This window comes from Aquila chrysaetos, chromosome 16 (assembly GCF_900496995.4).
Source record: "Aquila chrysaetos chrysaetos chromosome 16, bAquChr1.4, whole genome shotgun sequence".
NCBI classification, from domain to species: Eukaryota; Metazoa; Chordata; class Aves; order Accipitriformes; family Accipitridae; genus Aquila; species Aquila chrysaetos.
This window is the reverse complement of record NC_044019.1, coordinates 493,155-511,738: the sequence shown is the minus strand read 5'-3', so window position 1 is coordinate 511,738 and position 18,584 is coordinate 493,155. Positions and strand designations below refer to the sequence as shown.

At 52.5% G+C, this 18,584-nt stretch overlaps 1 protein-coding gene across 5 annotated transcripts in view; it reads right to left on the bottom strand.

Annotated features, from left to right (window-relative positions):
- Positions 1-1,736: 1,736 nt before the first annotated feature.
- The window catches only part of FHL3 (four and a half LIM domains 3), a 31,633-nt gene continuing 14,785 nt past the window's right edge, over positions 1,737-18,584 (bottom strand). For 3 of the 5 annotated variants that reach the window (XM_030038571.2, XM_030038569.2, XM_030038568.2), the window contains exons 2-6: positions 6,452-6,633; positions 6,197-6,371; positions 5,395-5,564; positions 5,027-5,213; positions 1,737-3,747 (exon numbers count right to left, since the gene is read on the bottom strand). In XM_030038571.2, the coding sequence (XP_029894431.1) occupies positions 3,596-3,747; positions 5,027-5,213; positions 5,395-5,564; positions 6,197-6,371; positions 6,452-6,607 (840 nt within the window). In that variant the 5' untranslated portion in view covers positions 6,608-6,633 and the 3' untranslated portion in view covers positions 1,737-3,595. Of the gene's footprint in view, positions 3,748-5,026; positions 5,214-5,394; positions 5,565-6,196; positions 6,372-6,451; positions 6,637-18,584 lie in introns of all 5 variants that reach the window. The other 2 variants (XM_030038572.2, XM_030038567.2) reach the window with 1 other exon arrangement.

Below are 18,584 nucleotides of genomic sequence, written 5' to 3'. Positions count from 1 at the left end.
AAGCTGCTTCGGGTGCCTTGGGCTGTGACACAAGGCTGCTTCCAGGCACCGGGGAGCATCATGTCCCTGTCCACGTCCAAGCCCTGTGGCTGCACCAGCCAGCCCATGGCAGGGCTCTGCTCTCACCCCGACATGTGCCCTGGCCCAGAGCAAGCAGCCCTTTTGGGACACCTCACTGGGGCCAGTGCGGGCAGTGGCTTGGACCTGGCTCTGCCCATCGGGGCTGTAGATGCAGTCCCCAATCCCGTGCTGGCGGTGCAGGGGAGCACAGCTCGGCCACGTTTGGTTACTGCCGGGGCCTCTTTCTACACCCCCAGTGCTGCCCTGGACTCCCAGTGAGTTTCCCTTCTCCCACCTCACCCCGCGCAGCAGCCCTGGCCCTGCCCTCCCCCCTGCACTGTTCGCCTGTGCTTAATAATATTTTCACGACTGTTTTAGACCTGCACTCTGGGAGTCTTGGGGGATGTTTGTGCATGACATCACCCTCCCCCTCCCGTAAATCAGGCACTGGGCCGTGCACAGCCATGACCCATTCATGACAGGGATAAAATCCAGATGTTCCAGTGCTACGTGCAGCTGGGTCATTTCCTTTTTTGGCTGAAAACGTGAGGCTCTTGAGGCTGACTGAAAGAGGAGCCCGGGGGCCCTTTGTACAGAAACCTTTTGTGGTTAATCCCTGGAAACAGCGCTGCAGAAACAAGGGTTTGTGGTGCTCCTGTGGAGGACAGGCTCAGCTGGAAACCTCCAGGGCTGGAGCTGCTCGCTCACCCTTTGAGGCTGAGCAGCAGCAAAACCAGAGCCCGGCACAGGTCACAGGGCAGCAACAGCAACAAAAATCTTACTTGAAAAACCCCGTTAGCCACTGGAGAAGGAGCCTTTGAAGGAGCCGAGAATGTGCACGCACAGAGCCCCGCCGTGGTCCCACATGGCCCCATGGGCTGTGCCTGTCGTGCTGCCGGAGCAGCACCCGCAGAAGCCAAGCCACCGTGCAGGGGGAACGGAGCAGGGTGCTGGCGGCTGGGGCAGGCGAGCCCAGAGGAAGTCGTGGCAGCTGTTAGTAAATGTAAAGGAATCTGTGGAAAATAGTTTCAGATGTTAGGGGAATAAATGGCTCCCCGGTTGATAAAAGTGAGTAATGAGCATGCACCGCTTCGGGGAAGGCTGCCAGGAGACCACTGTTACCCCAACTGGAGACTACAGCAACTTCCCCACCAAACCTCCTCCCGAGAGCCTACGTGTGCAGACCGGGGAGTACATATCACAGGGGGAAGGAAGCTTTCCTGCACAGCGGGCTACGATTCGGTATCACAGCGATCCAGACCAGCTCCCGCAGCAGTGCAGCATCCTGGCTGCTGCTGAGCCCGACTCGACACCCAGCCCGGAGGCATCGTGCCCATGCAGCACCAGCACCAGCTGAGTCCTGCTCGGGCCCGTCCTGCAGAACAGCCTGCCCAGACACACAGCAGGCACAGACAGACAGGCAGCCCCGGCACCAGGAAGCCACTGCTGCCCCACAGCAGGAGGAGGGAGCTGCCGTTCCTCCACCATAACCCACAGGACTGGTACAGCTGATGCTGGGCCTGTGGTTCGGGGAGGGGGAAGCATGAGCACTGGGGGGATCGGCCATACCCAGTATGGGGTTGGGGGCAAGGACAAAGCTGAGCACAGAGCTGCAACACTGCTCAGACCGTGCTCTGCCATGTGCCTGCTGTTCAAGAAACACATGAGAGCAAGCATCACTAAACCGGTTTATTATATAAAGCTGTAGGAAATACACAGGAGGCTGAGGTTTAGGACACTTCCTTCTAGAGACTGCTCCAAGCTCCTCAGAATAGCAAACACACAAACTCTGATTTGCCTGCATCAAAGCTTTCAAACAAGGGTTCAACAAGGATGTGAATACAGAGTTAATAACACTTCAACATGCATAACATTTTCTGTTCCTAAGTGAAGCCTGGGGGTGGAGGGGGGCTAGCCCCTTCATCCTGCAGTTGGTTACAAAATGACAGATATTCATGACAAAAGAATACAAAAGGAAAAAAAAACCCACAAGAAGATGCTTTCAGAAAAGCACATGGCTGTCTAAGCAAGAAAGCAGGGTCAGCTAAGTGCCCCAGCAAGACAGAAGCAAAAGGGATGTAGAGACAAGGCAGGCATGAGCATCCCACTGCAGAGGGGCCTTAGTGGGGCCCAGGGCCAGCTCAGCCATTGGGCAAGGATGGCTCAAGCCCTCGTGCAAGTCTGGAATGGCTCAGGATGTCCTATTTTGCACAGTTAGGGTCAACACAGGGACTTGGGAGATGCAAAGCCCCTCCTCAGGGCAGCCCAGGTGCCACCTTTGCTTTGCTTCTCATTTGGGACACAGCAAGGGATGAGCATGGCTGGGGGAGCTGCCGCTCTCTGCCCGCCGCTGGGGGGGGGACACTCAGCCCTGGCAGGAGCAGGCTGTGGACACCCCGACTGCCCCCTCGGCCGACCTCCGTGCTGGAGCCCTGCGCTCCCACAGACCCTCCCCTCCAGCGCTCCCACCAGCCAGCGAGTGCAGCCACAGCCTGTGGGCAATGCTCTCCTCCCCGAATGAACAGAAGGTCTTCAGTGTTACTGGTGCCGCTGGTGGCTGGGCTCAGTAAGGCAGTCCCCATCCCACCGCTGCCCATGAGAGGGATGGAGCAGGTACTCCCAGCCTTCAGCACGCCCTTCTCTGGGGCTCAGCCAGGCACGTCTCGGGGGGACCATCAGCGGGCCAAGACCCACCATCTCCAGCTCAGACACTGCAGAGGCAGCTGTGGGACATCACAGCACAGATGGGTGGGAAGGGGGCAGGGAGGTGGTGGGAGCAGAACGCCCCGTACCTGTGAGCAATTTGAGCTCCTCATCCATGTCTGAGTGACAGCATCTCCACGGAGATGTGCAGAGCAAAGGGTCTGGCCCGCAAACGGTGAGGTGGCTACAGAAATCCAGAGGTGGATCCCATCTGGCAGGACACATGCTTTTCTCCAGGCCACACTCCAGCCTGGTGTCTCCAAACCTCCCAAATGGGGCAGAGCACGCCCTTCATGCCCGGGTTGCTGCAGGCCAGCCGCACGTACAGAAAGGCTGTGCTGCAAAGCCATCCGCTACACAGGCCAGCACGGCCAAGCCACATGGACCAGGAGCTGCTGCCTTGTATCACACAGAGCAAGGGAAGCACATGGGGAAAAGAGGAAAGTCAGCACTGTGCCAGGGGGAGCAAATACATGCTGCCAGCGTGCAGATCCAGCAGCCCAACGCTGAGGCTGCTGCTGCTGCCCTTTGCTCAGCTGGGGCCCTGGGCTCAGCTCGTGCCTGGTCAGACAAGAAGCAAAAGGAAAGAGTAAATAATGGGGGGCCTTGAAGCTCCTTTTTCAACTTTATTTAGCTCTGACTCTGCACAGAGCCATAGCGTAGCGTACTCTAGCCTTCAGGGAGAGGCACAGGAACCCCCTGAACACACCACGGTTCGGGGTCAGCCCCATCTCCTGTGCCTTGTGCCCTGCCCCTGAAATGGTGTTGGGGTATCTGGCACAAAGACCCTGAAGAATAGAGAATGCCCCTGCCCCACGGTGTCCTCGGAGGCTCATAGGTCGCTGCTGCAGTCGCGGCACAGGATCTCATCGTTGTCAGGGATGAAGCCTTTCCCAACCAGCGAGGTGTTGCAGCGGGCACAGTTAAAGCAATTATGGTGCCAGTGACGGTCCTCAAAGGAGACATATTTACCACCGCCAAAGCCTACGGAAGGGACAGAGTGCAGTGTTAGAACCCCTGGGGAAACTGGGATGAACGTCCTGCACAGACCGAGTCGGCCTGTTCATCTCCGAGTCAGGTCTTCACACGCAGTGCTGCACTGTGGCACCCAAACACCCCCCAGTACCAAATACATGTGAAATACAAATCTCCACTCTTGGCGGAGGAAGAGGACCAAAATGATTTCACACCAGATTTTGCAGGGTTGAGATCCTCGGACCAGAATCACCATTTTCTCCCCAGAGAGGAGCAGGGAGCAGAGCTGCACCACCACAGCAAACGAGGGGCTGTCAGGAGCTACTGGCAGCACTGCCTGGAGCAGCTCCTTCCAAGGACAGTGCTAGTGAAATCCTGGGAAGATCCCTCCTGCCACCAAGCCCAGACCCGGGCTCCTGCAGAGGCTCCCCGGGCAGCTTCCTTCCTCTGCCGGCAGTGGGTGGACTTGCGGGCTGTGACCCCCTTCTCCCCGGGACTGCGACAAACTGATAAGGACCAGACAGGAAGCGGGGTGCCCGGGAGCTGCCCTGTCCTTAGCCAGAGTCATCCTTTGAGTCACCAGCTGATTCATGGCTTTGCCTGCCTTCCCAGCAGCACAAGACACAAGCTGCAAAGGGAAAGGTCAAGTGGGGGAGGACAGGAAGGAGGCCAGACCCTCTCAGAGGTTTCTGCAGAAGACGACCCTCTGCTTCCCCTGTCTTAGGCAGGTGCGACAGGTCCAGACTCCCCTGCAGCAGTTCCTGCTCCAGCTATGGCTGGAAGTCTCTGGCTTTCCCTGTCTGTGAGCAATCTTTCCACAGGACGTGGCAACCAGCCTCAAACAAGGTAAGCTAGAGACATGAGATCACACTGTGAGGGGTCATTTTGGGAGCCTTTACCTCTGGACAGAGGGAATTCCTCCCAAAGGGCACAGTTCACTGCTTTGAAAGATGCAGATGAAGGGACACAAGCAGCCCTAGGACCACTGCAACAAAGAGATCCTCTCTCATGGGGTTCCTCGGAAAGCGGCTGCAGTTGTTTCTGTGGGGGACATGCCTGAGGACACTGTGCACTCCCCAGCATTTGTCCCCGGGAGGCCTGAAGTGCCTGGAGACACTTGAGCAAGACTGCATGGTGGAGACGTGTATGAGCATCCTATGGGCCTGAGTCACACGTGCACTCGAGAGGGCAGCTTCACCCAGAGAAGTCACCGCATGTCTGGAAACAGGGCAGGTAGGTCATACCCTGCTCTGCAGAAGTGCCCTGTAACCAGGGCCGTTCTGCTCACCTGTGATGGGCTTTGTGCAGGCACTGCACTTCTTGGCATAGAGGTTCCCAAAGCACTTGATGCAGTACGGGTTGTCATCCTGGGAGGTGAACTGCTGGCCAGCCAAGGGGGTCTTGCAGCCTGTGCAGACAAAACACTCCTTGTGCCACGGCTCATCCCGGTAAGTCACTCCTCCCTTGGTCAGGGTCTGCAGGAAGAGAGCGCACACTGGTGACACACGGGCATGGGGAAACGGGCCGCAGTGCAGAACCAGCAGCCAGCCAGGGTGCTGGCACCTGAACCCTTCCCTGGTGGGGCTCAGACAGGGGTGGGGAATGTGCCCCTGGATCAGAGAACTCAGGGGCTTTGGGCTGTCAGGCCAGACACACCTTTTTGCAACGAGTGCAGCGAGGAGCGAACTTGCTCTCATAACAGGGGACACAGTAATAATCCTTCTTGTCTGGGATGAAGGATCGTGACCCGATGGGCTGCTGGCAGCTGCTGCATATGAAGCAATGTTCATGCCAGGTTTGTCCGTTGTACTCTAGCTTACGGGATCCTGCAGAGAGAGCAGTTCACAGTGACAGGACGGAGCAGCACATGCACACATAGGGGACATGGGAGGCTACGCAGGATAAACAGTCCTGCACACCTGGCTCTGTGCCTGCCCTCTCCCAGCAGCGCAGGACCACAGGCAGCTGGGAACAGGAGGCCCCAGGCCCACCCCACAGCCACAAGGGAAGGGCTGCGGGAACATGCCCCCAGCACCGGCACACAGGCCGCGGCAGGGATGCCTGTTGTAACCTACATCTGAAGATGGTGCCAGAATGGCCAAGCAAAGACACTCCTTTGCCTCAGGCTGTCTCCAGAGACGCTCACACACCTTCAGTCATTCCTTCTCTTTTTGTCAGCACACATCAGAAAATGCCCAGGAAACCCTTTGTTATCTCCTCCCCAGCTCACTTCCCCGTGAAAAAGGGGAACAGACAGGGCTGCTGTGATCACACAGCTCGGGATCCTGCCCTCTTGCCAGACAAGCAAAGTGCCCGGCCCACTCTATGCAGTGACAGTGGGGCAGGAGAGGAGAAATTCAGCTCTCTTCCTTGCTGCCCTAGTGTTGGACCCTGCAGCCCCAGCTGATGCTGCTGGGATCAGGAACAAACTGCAGTACTCAAGTCTGCCCGCTCCTACCTGGCATGACTGTCTTCTCGCAGGCAACGCATTTGGAGGAGAACTCGCTGCAGTAGCAGTCATTGCACAGCAGCTCCTCGCCTTGGCAGGTGAATGGCTCGTCGGCCAGAGAACGGTCACAGCGGAAGCAACGAAAGCAGTGCTCGTGGTAATGGCGATCCTCGTAGTACAGCTCCTGGGGAGGACAGCCGAGATGAGGAGGGGACCGATGGCCCCAGGGAACTGCCCTGCCCAGCCGTGGGGTCCCATACTCACTCTGCAGTCGTGGCCGATCAGCTCTTTGCATTCATCACAGGTGTTGGCAAAGTGGGCATCGTAGCAGGGGATGCAGTACGGGCCATTGTCCATCTGGATGTACTTGCGCCCATACAAGGACTCCTTGCAGTTGTCGCAGTCAAAGCACTCTGTCATGGTGCCAGTCTGAGGGCCTCCTTCACCTGCTAAGAGATCAGTGGAGATGCTGGGTCAGTATCAGCTTACACTGCCTGAGATGTCCCTGCACAGCCCTGTCATGTCCGGAGGGCAAGGACCACGAATCCTGCACTGAGCCAACAACAGCCGCTATCAGGACAGGACACAGACCTGAGCTGCTGTACCTGCTCTGTGGCTGTACGCACTTCCAAAAAAGCCTGCACATATTCAGGGCCTGGGATGAACCTTGCTTCAGGTTTATACTCAAGTTCAACAGTTGGAGCACTTAGGCACCACTCAGAGAAACCTAGACATGTAAGCGTGCAGTTGAGCTTCTCACTGTCTGCCTCCTTGCTGGGAAGTAAAGTGTAAATGACGACCAAAAGAGACAATTTTTTTGCATGAAAAGTTTTGATTTGGCACTGACAACAGGACCATCCACACACTGTGTGGGTGCACATCCACTGTCACATCAGAGAGCCAGCCACCTTGAGGCCGATCTGTCTACCAAGCAGCCCTTCAGAGACCCACGCTCAGCCACCAGCATGGCCCTGGACCAACAGCAAGATTCCTCCTGAAGGCCTGTGAGTTGATGCTCTGCCTGATGGGGCTGTCAGCATTTCAAATTCTGGACCTTCTCCAGAATGTTAAAGCAGCTGCTCCACAGGGAAGCAGAAATCAGGCACCTCACGCTGTGCCCAGCTATGAAGCCACATCCCAGCAAACCATTTTGCACATGTTGCTCCAACTACAAACACTCTTCAGGGAGAAGGTGTTGGGGAGGTTGGGTGTTTTACAAGCAACAGAGGTGTTGGGGTTTTGCACACAGTAGATCAGACATCTCTCGTTGCCTCTCGTCTCCCTCTCAGACAAGAAAGATGTTTGTGGAAGTATTTTGATTTCTTTGGAGCACTAACTCCAGAACAAGAGTATCTTCCTTCTGTTTGGTTTAACGTGGTTAAACCTTCCTAAATATTCCTAAATATGGAGTTTTCCACTTGCAAAATCACACCCTTCTTTAATACAGGTTGCTATCAAGTGTAGACAAGCCCATGGAATTACATCTGAGCAGTCAGCTGCAGAGTGCCGCACACTGCAGTTTTCTTCATGAACCCACCCACTTCAGAATGAGCTATTCTGGCTCAATCTACACTTTAGCATTTAATGGGGCAGGGAGCTCACCGCCAGCCCCTGCGCCTCCCTCCTCATGGGTTCCCCGGCTGCAGTGGCAGCCTCCAGGGCAGGAGCTGATCCAGACAGCTCTGACTCACGGCAGTAAGCTCCCCAGGGCTATTCTTGGTCAAGCCACACAGCTCCCAGCTGTTGTCAAGCCTGGTATGTGCCGATAGGACTGCCGGTGAATAAATCTAGTGTTCCCACATGGCTACGTGACCAACAGAGAGGGAACAAAGTCCCTTTTCAGACGCTCTCGTTGCCCAGCTGCTGCCCCGGCCGTTGCCTGCTCCGCTGACCGCTCCGTGCCCTCCAGCGTGGCAGGCTGCTGCGCGTGGCTGCGGCTGCGGGAGCAGCTCCACAGCATGCCCCTGCGAGCAGTTGCGGGATTGGGGCCACCGCTCCGCCGAGCCCGTCCTCAAGCGCCCCAACTGGCAGCCCCAGACTCGCTGCCTGTGGAACGAGGCAGCCCAGGCCAGGCAATTTCCAGTCTGTTACTGGAGACAGGGCAGCTTGGGGTGGTTTGCACAGGGGAGCCGGATGGGTGCCAGGGTGCCGAACTGGAGCTGCTGCCCCAGCTGTGCCCCCACCTGGGCTGGCCCCCCGGCACCCCCTCCCTCTGGGGCACCCCATGAGGTGGGTGCTCACCCTGCCTGCTGTGGGCAGCAGCTCCCACACTCCCCAGCGCCCCGCATGGCTCCTGGCTGCTTCTCACTCACTGCTCCTCCTCTGCCGCCCCACTTGCCTTCGCTCCCTGAAGCCACATGGGACCTTTCTCTCTGGCAAAGAATGAAAATCAAATTAATTACCCTCCTCCTCCCAGCGCTGTTGAAGGGAACTTTCCAAGGTGTGTCTGTAATAAAAGGGCCGCTAATGAGCACTCCTACCCTGGGAGCCATGGTACCGCCAGAGCAGGGAGCTGCCATGCTTGCTCAATGGGCTGCGCTTTATCTCTGTGGTCCTCCAATACGAGGTCAGAGGACAGCAGAAAATGCGAGGGAAGGAAAACCAACTTGAATGGTTTTACCTTGGGTTTTACCGGTGACATGGATTCAGCCTCCTGAGCACTGCTGCACCTGACCCTGACACTGTCCCTCCGGGAGCCCTGGTCCCCAAAATCAAAACAAGGGACAGCATTTCCCTGTGCTGCAGGGGTAGGAGGTGGGCAGGATAAACCCACCAAGGACTGCTGGGGCTCTCGCACCCCTGAACCACAAACCACCGTGACGAGGCAGGTGCTGCTGCCCCAAGCACGCGCCGTCCCCCGGCCCCACAAGCACCCTCGGGACCCAGTGCCAGCCAGCAAACCACAGGAGAGCTACAGCAAGTACAGCTCGGGGACCCCTGCTCCCCTGGGGCAGCTGAGCTATCACCATGATCAAAACAGGGATTAAAAAAAAAGGTCACAGGTCAGGAACATTTCAATCCCAAATGCTGTTTGTCACCCAGGCCCCTGGCAGTGCCAGTCCTCCTCTCCTCCACCACTGAGGGCAGCTGGCACTCCTGAGCCCACCAGGACCCCCAGCTAGCCTTCTGCGGGCTGAAGCCCTCAGCCGGTGCTCACCGGCAAGACCGCAGGCAGCGCTGGTGGGTGCCCTGCAGCGCTGCTTTCATTGCAGGGTGTGCAACACAGACCAACCACAGAAGAGGAAGTGAAAACCATGTAAACCCTCTGAAGATGATATACTGAGGAAGACCCTAAAGCAGCATGCCGTGCTTGCCTCCACTTTGAGTAGTTTCTCCCCAAAGTCTACCTATGTCTGTTGCACGCTGTGTGAGCCAAGCTCCTGCTCTCCAGACTGCAGGGTCCGAGCGGGCTGGCAGATGCACGGACTGCCAGCAGAGCAAGTCCCAAGAGCATCACGTGGCCGAGACCGTACGGGATCAGACTCTGCACTGCCTTTTCCACAGAAGAAAGAACAGGCCCAGGAAGTTTGCTCAGGGTTATTTGTATTAGATAAGCTGTTTGCTCTCTTTGTTCCGGTCTCACATGCAGTGCTGGGGAGGGGTGTCAAAGCCCTATGCAACGCCAAAGCAAATTCTGCATCTTCACCCCTAAGGACATGGCACTGCCAGAGACCAACTTCATGGAGAAGAGGAAGGTGGGACAAAAGAAATAAAGTAAAAAAAATAGCACAAAAGCCCACAATTCTTACTGTGATTTTAATGAGGAACCTGGAAATCGTCTGCATTCATAATGAAAAGAGGTGGAGTTTTAAAATGCATTAAAAAAAACCCCTTTAACTGAGGCTCAGATTTAGAAGGCACAATATAGGCAGTCACTATGCGTGCTAATTAGCATGTGCTCATACTTCGCAGTCCGCACCACCCTGTAAACATTAGCTGTGTGCTAGGCTGATGTAAGTAACACCCTCAGATGCTAACCAAGGTGTTGCCCTAAAATGACGGGATTCCAGTTGCAAAATGTTTGCTTGCCCATTACCAGATGGCTGTGGTCCCTGAGGGACAAAGTCTACTGAAGCAGGTCCCTTGTACGCAGAGGACGGTGGAGCTGGATGTAGGGTATTCTCTCAGCTGTCACGCTAGCTGTCTGAGGGCAAAAATAAACAACAGATATATGCCTGCCAGCTGCCTACCCTTTCCCGTTGACAGATATAGTTGTGCTCATGGAGGAAAGGAAGTTCAGTTCCTCTCCTGTGCCCATGAACAAACAGCCTTGGGAACAAGAGCTCCTCTCACAAACAACATTTAAAGTGCTCCGGGATGCAAATGTGATCAGTCTGGAACAGAGCTCAGAATAGCTTCACGTATGAGAAAGGTCAGCAATTTGTCAAGGACACACAGCAGAGTCCACTTTCTAATTAGAGAGTAACATGCACCTAACACCACCCCGGTGTCATTGTCCACAGCAACACAGCAGATGGCTTAGCAACAGCCCCAGGAGATTATTACATTAATTTTAGTGTCCATAAACTGGGGACCTATTATGCAAAGGAGACAGTACAGACTGTCCAGGGCCAGGCTTCTGCTGCATGCAATCCCTTAAGAGTTTAACCAGCCTTTTGAGATGATTCCTGCTACAATGAACTCCTTCAGCGAGAGGTCCCATGTATGTGGTGAACCTACGACCCTGTGTAACTTCACACCAGTTTGTTGTTTGTTGTCAGGTCACAACCAGCTGCTCCACGAAGTGATCCTAGAGCAACCCATAAGGCTATTCCTAGGGAAACACTTAATCTTTCCGGGACACAAGAACAGACCTGCCTTTGACAGTCTGTCAGGTTCCTGCCTATTCTCATCTTCCCTGGTCTGCTCTGAGCACACCTTGTGCAGTTGTAGTTCACACCTGAACAGGCACGCAGAAGAGAGAGCACAGCCTCGCTGGGACAGGCGAGCATTCCCCACGTAGGGATGAAACCATCCAGGGACAAGGCTTTGGAAGACGGTCCTCAACGCGCTCCAAGGTCAGAAGAGGAGAAGAACGCTTTTTGTTCCTGTTGGCTTTCCAGAACCATTATGGGTCCTGGAATCTGCGTGAAATTGTTTCTGCCTGCCACCGACCCTAAAAGGGAAACCAGCTGCTTGCTCTGAGGAGCAGCTCCAGCCCCTCCGTTAGGCTGGGAACGTTTTCAGTCCACAATTCCCGACACCGCTTCTGCGGATCCGCCCAGGGTCACTGTGCACCCCAGCCAGGGGCTGGCACGGCCAGCCCAGGCTGTCCGGGGGGGCAGCGGGGGCCAGCTCCCCGGGGTGCTGCACAGGTCTCTCCGCACTTCCACACGCTGCTACCTCTGCCTGTACCCTCTTGCTCTGCTCCCAAACCCATGAGCGCGGCTGCACACCTGGCGCAGCGAGAACAACATCCCCCATCTGCTGTTACAGGAGATCCTGCTTTCGGGTGAGAGGCTGGAGGCAGCATGCCAGAAAGGTGCCGAGTGTTTCATCAGGGTAACCCAGCCGGACCCAGCCTGCTCGGAGCACCCTTCGGAGCGGTGTTGCGTCAAGCCTTCGCCCGCCTGCTCGCAGCACCACTGAGTCACTTCCTGCCCTCAGATCTCGCCTCCGAGCTGCCTTCCAGCCTGAGCCTCCCCACGGACAGCTCGGAAATCTCAAGGATGAAGGGCTGCTCCGGGGGGCTCTGGCACGGCGAGGAGCAGAGTCCTCGCCACGGACCTCACCTGGCAGCTCCCCCATCACCAGCACAACGTCATTTCTCCAACATGTAGGGAAAATTCGGTTCTTACAGTTGGCCTCAGAGGAGGAGGCAGGAGACAAATGAATCAGCTGGGTGTAAGGCCACGCAGCCCCCACCTGCACCGCTGGGATGCGGTGCTTACGCATGTGCATACACTGAGCTCTGCTGAGCAAGCTGCACCACAGTCACTTCCCCAAGCACGGGCAGAGCGACCTCCTGCCCACAGCAGCCCATGACTGCTCCGGGCTCTGCAACAGATTTAGCAAAGTGGCTGGCACAGTTGTAAGGAAACACCCTGCATTTCAAATGAAATAAGCGCTGTCAGAAATCACCCTTGCTCAGCAAGGTGGGCAGCTTCCTGAAAATGCCCACAACTCTGAGAGGAAGAAGTAGCAGAAACCATTCGAGCACCTGACAAGTCACAAGGTAGACCTAGATTGTCGCATGATTTTAATACAGTCTTAGAATGACAAATTGAGGGTTTCCTAATGCTCAGAAGAGATCTCTGAAGGTGCCCTCCATCCAAAGAGCAAAAACATATCACATGGACTCCTCCTGACAGTTCTGCGTATAGATCCAAGTAAGCGTTAAAAGCACAACTGTCCCACAAATGTCTTATCTTACCCTTAAACCGAGGGAATCTCACCTGATGTCAGCCCACAGCCTGCCCAGAGGCGCCCTGCAGGAAGCACTGCACTGTTAGCAGTCGTGACTGAGACATCACACCCGCTCCAAGGCAAGGAACAGCGAAGGGCTGCGGTGCAGGGCACGGCCGCCACCGCTGTGCTGGACCTGCATGAGGTTGCAGCAGTGCAGGCAGAGGTGTGGGCACGCCAAAGCTGAGCGGTGCCTTCGCACGCAGCACTGCCTGCATGCAGCAAGAGGGTTCCAGGAGGGTGCTGCTAAGGGCAGACACACAGAGCCCAGTCCTACCCAAAAGCAGCCTCCTGCAGAGAGGAGAGGCTAAAGAGTGAGGTTTCAAGTGCAATGAGAGCACTTGGAGACAAAGCCTGGCTCTGGTAGGTGCAAGAAGAGGTGCCCTCTGCCTCAAACAACAGGCTGAGACACAGGATGAGAGACAGGAAGCATCTTTATCACTTTATACATTAGTGACATGCCACAATATGTATGCTAATATTTATTTTCTATATCAGCATTCTACAGAGGAGGAGGTGATGGGATGCGTCTCCAGGAGGCACCATCTCCAGGAGGCCAGGCTCACTTTCATGCTTTCTTGTAACACCAGCAACACTGATTCTGGGAGGAAGAGGACCACTGACACCTGGTCCAAGCACCTGCTGAATTCTGCCAGACCAGATATACTCAAAAGATCTGGAAAGCAGCAATGATTTTTTAAAGTTTAAATTAAATTTTTGAATTACCATAAACGTTTGGCCAGGTCTCTCAGGAAGGCCAACAAACCTTAGAGAGACCATACACAGAGTCAGCTATCCGCACATGGAAATAGTTTTGGCCTTGATGTCCTTACAGACTCTCCAGTAGGCATGGCTGGGTCTGCAAGAAATCTCGACACCCTGAGGCCGTGAGCTGTTGTGCCTGCGGAGTGGGGACGGGGGCTATCAGGAAGTTCAGGGTCCTAAGGAACTCCAAAACTCTGCTCTGGTTTCATAACACCAATGAGTTCATAGACCTTTTTCCCCCAGTACTAAATTTCTCATTCTTTCTCCTAAGATAAGGAAACTTAAAACAAAACTTTTCCTATGCGAAAGGAAAACCTGCTGCTAACAAGTCAGGCTCTCACAACGCAGCATCCCCATACAAGGTAATGGGACAAAGCTCTAAGCCAGTATTTGTGCACACTGGGACTTTTGCTCCTTCTCTACCCTTTAAAGAATCTCTTTTTAATGAGGCCGCAGTTGCAGGGGGATCCAATTTTCCATGCTACAGTGGAAAACCAGGCGGGTTTGCCCATCTGAGATTCAAATTGTAATTTCTTGTGGCCAAGACCTTGCTTTGCATTTGGTTTTCAGCTTCTTCTGTCCCTTTCCTCCCCACATCCTTCCTACCCAAGCAGGTCCCCTGAATCCAGCTGTGAGCTGAAGCATCCACACAGTTAGCATGAAGATATGTGGTTTGGAGGAAGAGAAAGAAAGGATTTATTCGAACACCAGCAGTGAGAAACGCCAAGCTTCCTGTGGGTGCCCATCTTCACTGTGTCCAGCCACATTCCAAAAACTCAACAGAGGGACAGCAGAGTGCAGGCTGACAAGGAGAAAGGCAACAGACAATTCAGCCCTTGCTCTAGACTTATTTTCTTTAAGGAAAGTTAATTCTACCAGGGTCAGAGTAAGAAGCTTAAGAGTCCCTACTATGCAACCATAAAATGAAAAACTCTGCCCAGAAAGAAAGGAAGGAACAATTTCAGAGTTAAAAATTTATTACTAAACACCTGTAAGGGTTAATTAACTATTTCAGGTTCTGAACAAAATCACTCCCCTCTATCGAGGGCACAGCTAAACAGCAGCAGAGCTGCTAAGACACATTCAGAACAAGCAGCCTATGTCATTCTGCTGACATTAAAACCCAGTGTTTGCTCAAGAGATCAGCTGTTAATCTTATTGAAAAATGTATGCAAAGTAAGCAAATTCTGTACACTCAACAGATCAGGAATTGAAATGATTTGGGCAGTTTGGACCTGTCATGATTCAAAGAGACCACTTAACTGAAGGAGGAAGTCCAAGAGCAGAGGCGTAAGATATGAACACATCAGAAACTCCTCCCCAGCCAAATGAAGTTCCTTTTACCAGACGGTTAAGAAACCTGTGGCTTAAAAACATGCCAGAAGAGATTCTGGCTGGTCTCTGAAGAGGCTTGGGAGAACAGAGCGCCAGCCTGGCCCAAGCTCCACATCACAGGTACCTTCTCCTGCCATGTGCAACACTGACCAAGCAGGAGCCTGCTGGCAGCAATAGCTTGCACCAAGCCAGTCTGCTACTGAAGCTCGTAACTGGCTGTAGGGCAGCAGCTGCAGACATGGCCAGGTTGACCATAATAGGAAGAAAGATGCTGGAGCCAAGTTTCAGGGAGCGTGACTGATCATAGGAGCTTCGGTGTGATCAGAGGAGCGGGAGTCACAGTCCAGGGAAATGGTTGCTCGTATCAATTCTTAAAAAGAAGCAAGGAACAGGTGTGCAATTGCTTTCTGAACTCCTGCTCCTTTCTCCTCTCAAGCAGATTAGTCATCCCATTTAAGAGAGAAGGATACACTCCCATTCAATTATGGTAACAGTGACATCAAAAACACTGGAGTGCACACAATCGTCAGGCTTTCCTTATTTGTGACAGTCAGTGGGCATAACACCAGCCCAGCAGCAGCACTTCCAGTGTCACTGCAAAGAGTCTGCCAGTGTTGGACTGCACCATCAGCTTACACAACATCCCCACCATGGGAACACACATAATTCCCATCTGCCTGTCGTGTGTCAGCCTCAACAGCCCTGGCAAAAATGCCATCAGCTAGTGGGTGCTTGACAAATCACATCATGAGAGTCTGCCAATGTCAAATCCAGAAATTCCCTTAGTTTTCCTCTTTCAACTTGAAAATCGGGCAAGAACGAGGAACTTGTTGCTCATAAGCTTGTGCTTATGCCTTTCAGACATATTGAGGAGACCGTACATTAACCATCATCCTACTGGCAACAAACAGTAATGCAAGAACACAAAACAAACCCTAAAGATAGTCATCAACCATATAAAACAAATTAATGGGCAGTGGCTGGCCTCCAGGCCCCAGGTTTCACACCAGGTCTAGGCAGAAGCTAATGTGGACAGTGAAATGCCCATTGCTTAGAAGTGGTATAATTTATCTGTGAACCTTCTTTGCCCATGTCCTTATGAAGTGATGGACAAGAAAAGCTGGTGGGAAGGGATCACAACTGGATTAGGTTTCCTCAAGAAAGTCATGAAGAGAGTATATATAAATGTACATGAAACTATGAATTGGTAGATAAGGTGCTTCATGTCACCTACCTGTTGTGCCATACGTTTTCTTGTTCCGTGTGCTACAGCCTCATAACACCACACATCATTGCAATTACAACCTTGCATGAGGTACAGGGCCCCTGCATGAAGTCTGTATTCTCCAGAAACAAACATATGACCACAAAGATCAAACGGGAAAATGCATCCATGCCCCAAACTCAAAAGACAGAACTCTGTTGCACAGAGCCTAGGATGTCCTAAACCTTCCAAGTGCAGAAACCCAGTGAGATCTTTATAATGCCCTGGCTATTACAGAAAGAAAAAGGGAGTCCCAAAGAATAAGCATGTTGTGAGGATTATAATCTAGCAATGAAAGTTTAATTTTGGACTGAATTGATTTATGCCCGTGTAACCCAGCAAAGTTGGCCCACAGCCATATAAATGCCTAACCGCTTATCCAACTGCACAAACCCAGGACTCCAGCAGTAGTGTTTCAAAATCTCTTTGCCCCATGAAATAAAGGTCATATCCAGTACACTAGAATTCAAACATGAAAGCATGACAGGAAATGACTAACTGCACACTGAGGGCAATTTACCTTCATCTTAGATCTGCTCAGCACACAAGAATCTTGCAATTCAAACAGACATCACAGCCTATACGCAGAAAAAATAATCTGACTGTTCTAGTTGCTAACTCTTGGGGTCTGTGCATCTCAGTACAGATATCACTGCAAAATAATGGAATTCCGCTCTATTTCCCTAAAGTTCTCTTACAATTCTAACCTTATGCTGTAGTTTTCACTTTTCTTTCCCTTAGAGGCAGCTGTTTTTTAAATTGAGGATGAAGCCATTCTTATTTCTGAGGTGATACATAATTTAAGTTAGTGTTTACAAAGCTTTTTATAGTCCCTGAATAAAAGGTACTTATGAGATTATACCTCTCTTTTGCACATAAAGGCAATCAGGGGGCTGCTTCTGAACAAGCATGCACGTGAGCTTGTGGACAGGCTGCAGGGGATGGATGCAGTCACAGTGTGCATGTTTTGTGCTCATATGCTGAAAAGCAAACCTGCGTGGTCTGAGCCCAATCCCTTATTAACTGTCTTCTCCAGAAAGCCTGGCAGCTCTTTTGCTGATTAAGGCTCTCCTCAACTTCAGGTTTTTTTTAATAAACAAAGCAACTTTGACTTACAGTAGCAGGAAAAGACATATAAACCAGACATGTTTTATTTAATGCGTGCCTATTACTTAAAGGGCAAAGTGAATTTTTTCACCAAATTTGGTCAAAATATTCCCTTCTCTGATTTGATTCTTTGTCTCCCAAACATGAGCGTTTGTAGTTGGTTTCTTGCATATAAGCAGACATACTGACTGAGAAAGGTAACCTGCATTGTAACCCTGGCAGTTTTGTGCCTTTTGGGGCTCTGCACCTGCATGCAAAATCAGCAGAGCAAAGAGAAAGCCAGGAAGGTGACAGGGGAGACGCTGCAATGACACTCGTGTGCCACACAAGCTCTTGCCCAGCAGCCTCTCTCCCACCATCCCGATCACTAACCATGGGCCTCTCCACCTGTGCTGGCTATTTGCACAAGAAGTAAGGACGGTCTCCGTCTAAAGTACTTTTTACAGCTGCTGGTGTCCCTTGCAAGCAAAGGCAATCACAGCTCTGTAGCCTGCAGCATGTGAGCAGCTTCTAAATCTGGGGAAGGACTGAACCCTGGCAATGACAAATTGTCTCAGGTTACCATCCCGAGAACTGCTTGCCTGTGATCTGAAACAAAACTAAGATCATCTGTTGCCTGGGAGATGCTGTATGTGCCAGCTGCAACCCCCCTGAAAAAAGGTAGGGCTCTGCAAGGACAGCACAGCTGAGCCCTCGGGAGTTCAAGAAAGTACAGAATGGGGACAGACAGGTCATTGTTGGGAGAGGAAGACAACCTCTTCTCTTAGCCACTGCCTTGCCAACGTCGAAGTGAAACAAGTCTCCTTCTGTGGCTGCAGATTTCTCTGCTAGGTGATCTGGTCATCAGGTGTCATTTACTTTTACTATACAGAGCCGGTTATCTTCAAATCAGTCTCCTCCCTAACGCATTTCTCACTGGCCCCTTTAAAAATTACTCTTAAGTACTCTACACTTTAAATAATAGAAGCCATCAATTGTAATTGTCACGTATTTTACATAAATCTGTAAGAAATAACTCTTTGCAAGCACTACAAAGAAATTTGCAAGATGCAACGTACTTTCCAATTTCTGCCATGCTGTGCTGCCACGCTGAGATAAAGAGTCTTTGGTGGTACCCATGAAAGGGAAAATGGGTGCCACATCCAAAAGACTAAGTGGAAACAGCTATTTTAAGGGGCACAAATGCTCACAAAAGTTTATGAATGCCTTTATATCATGCAGCTACACATTAAGTTTCCAACATCTATGCCCCCGCCCGCTGGATGTGTCTGTCTGTGAACTAGTGCTGCTGCTCACCATGCTGGTAGCACTTCAGTCTGGGCAACATGGAGCACTGCTGCTGGCAGGCGGCACGGTAAAGCACATGTGCTGACTGTGCCTAAAAACTCATAGAGGAAAACTGCTCCTTTACAGGAAAAAACCCCGCATGAACAGAAAAGAAGTAACAATATTAGAGAGCCCCTGATCCAGGTCTGTGGCTCATTTACAGAACCTCATTCTCTCATTCAAATCTGAGATTTA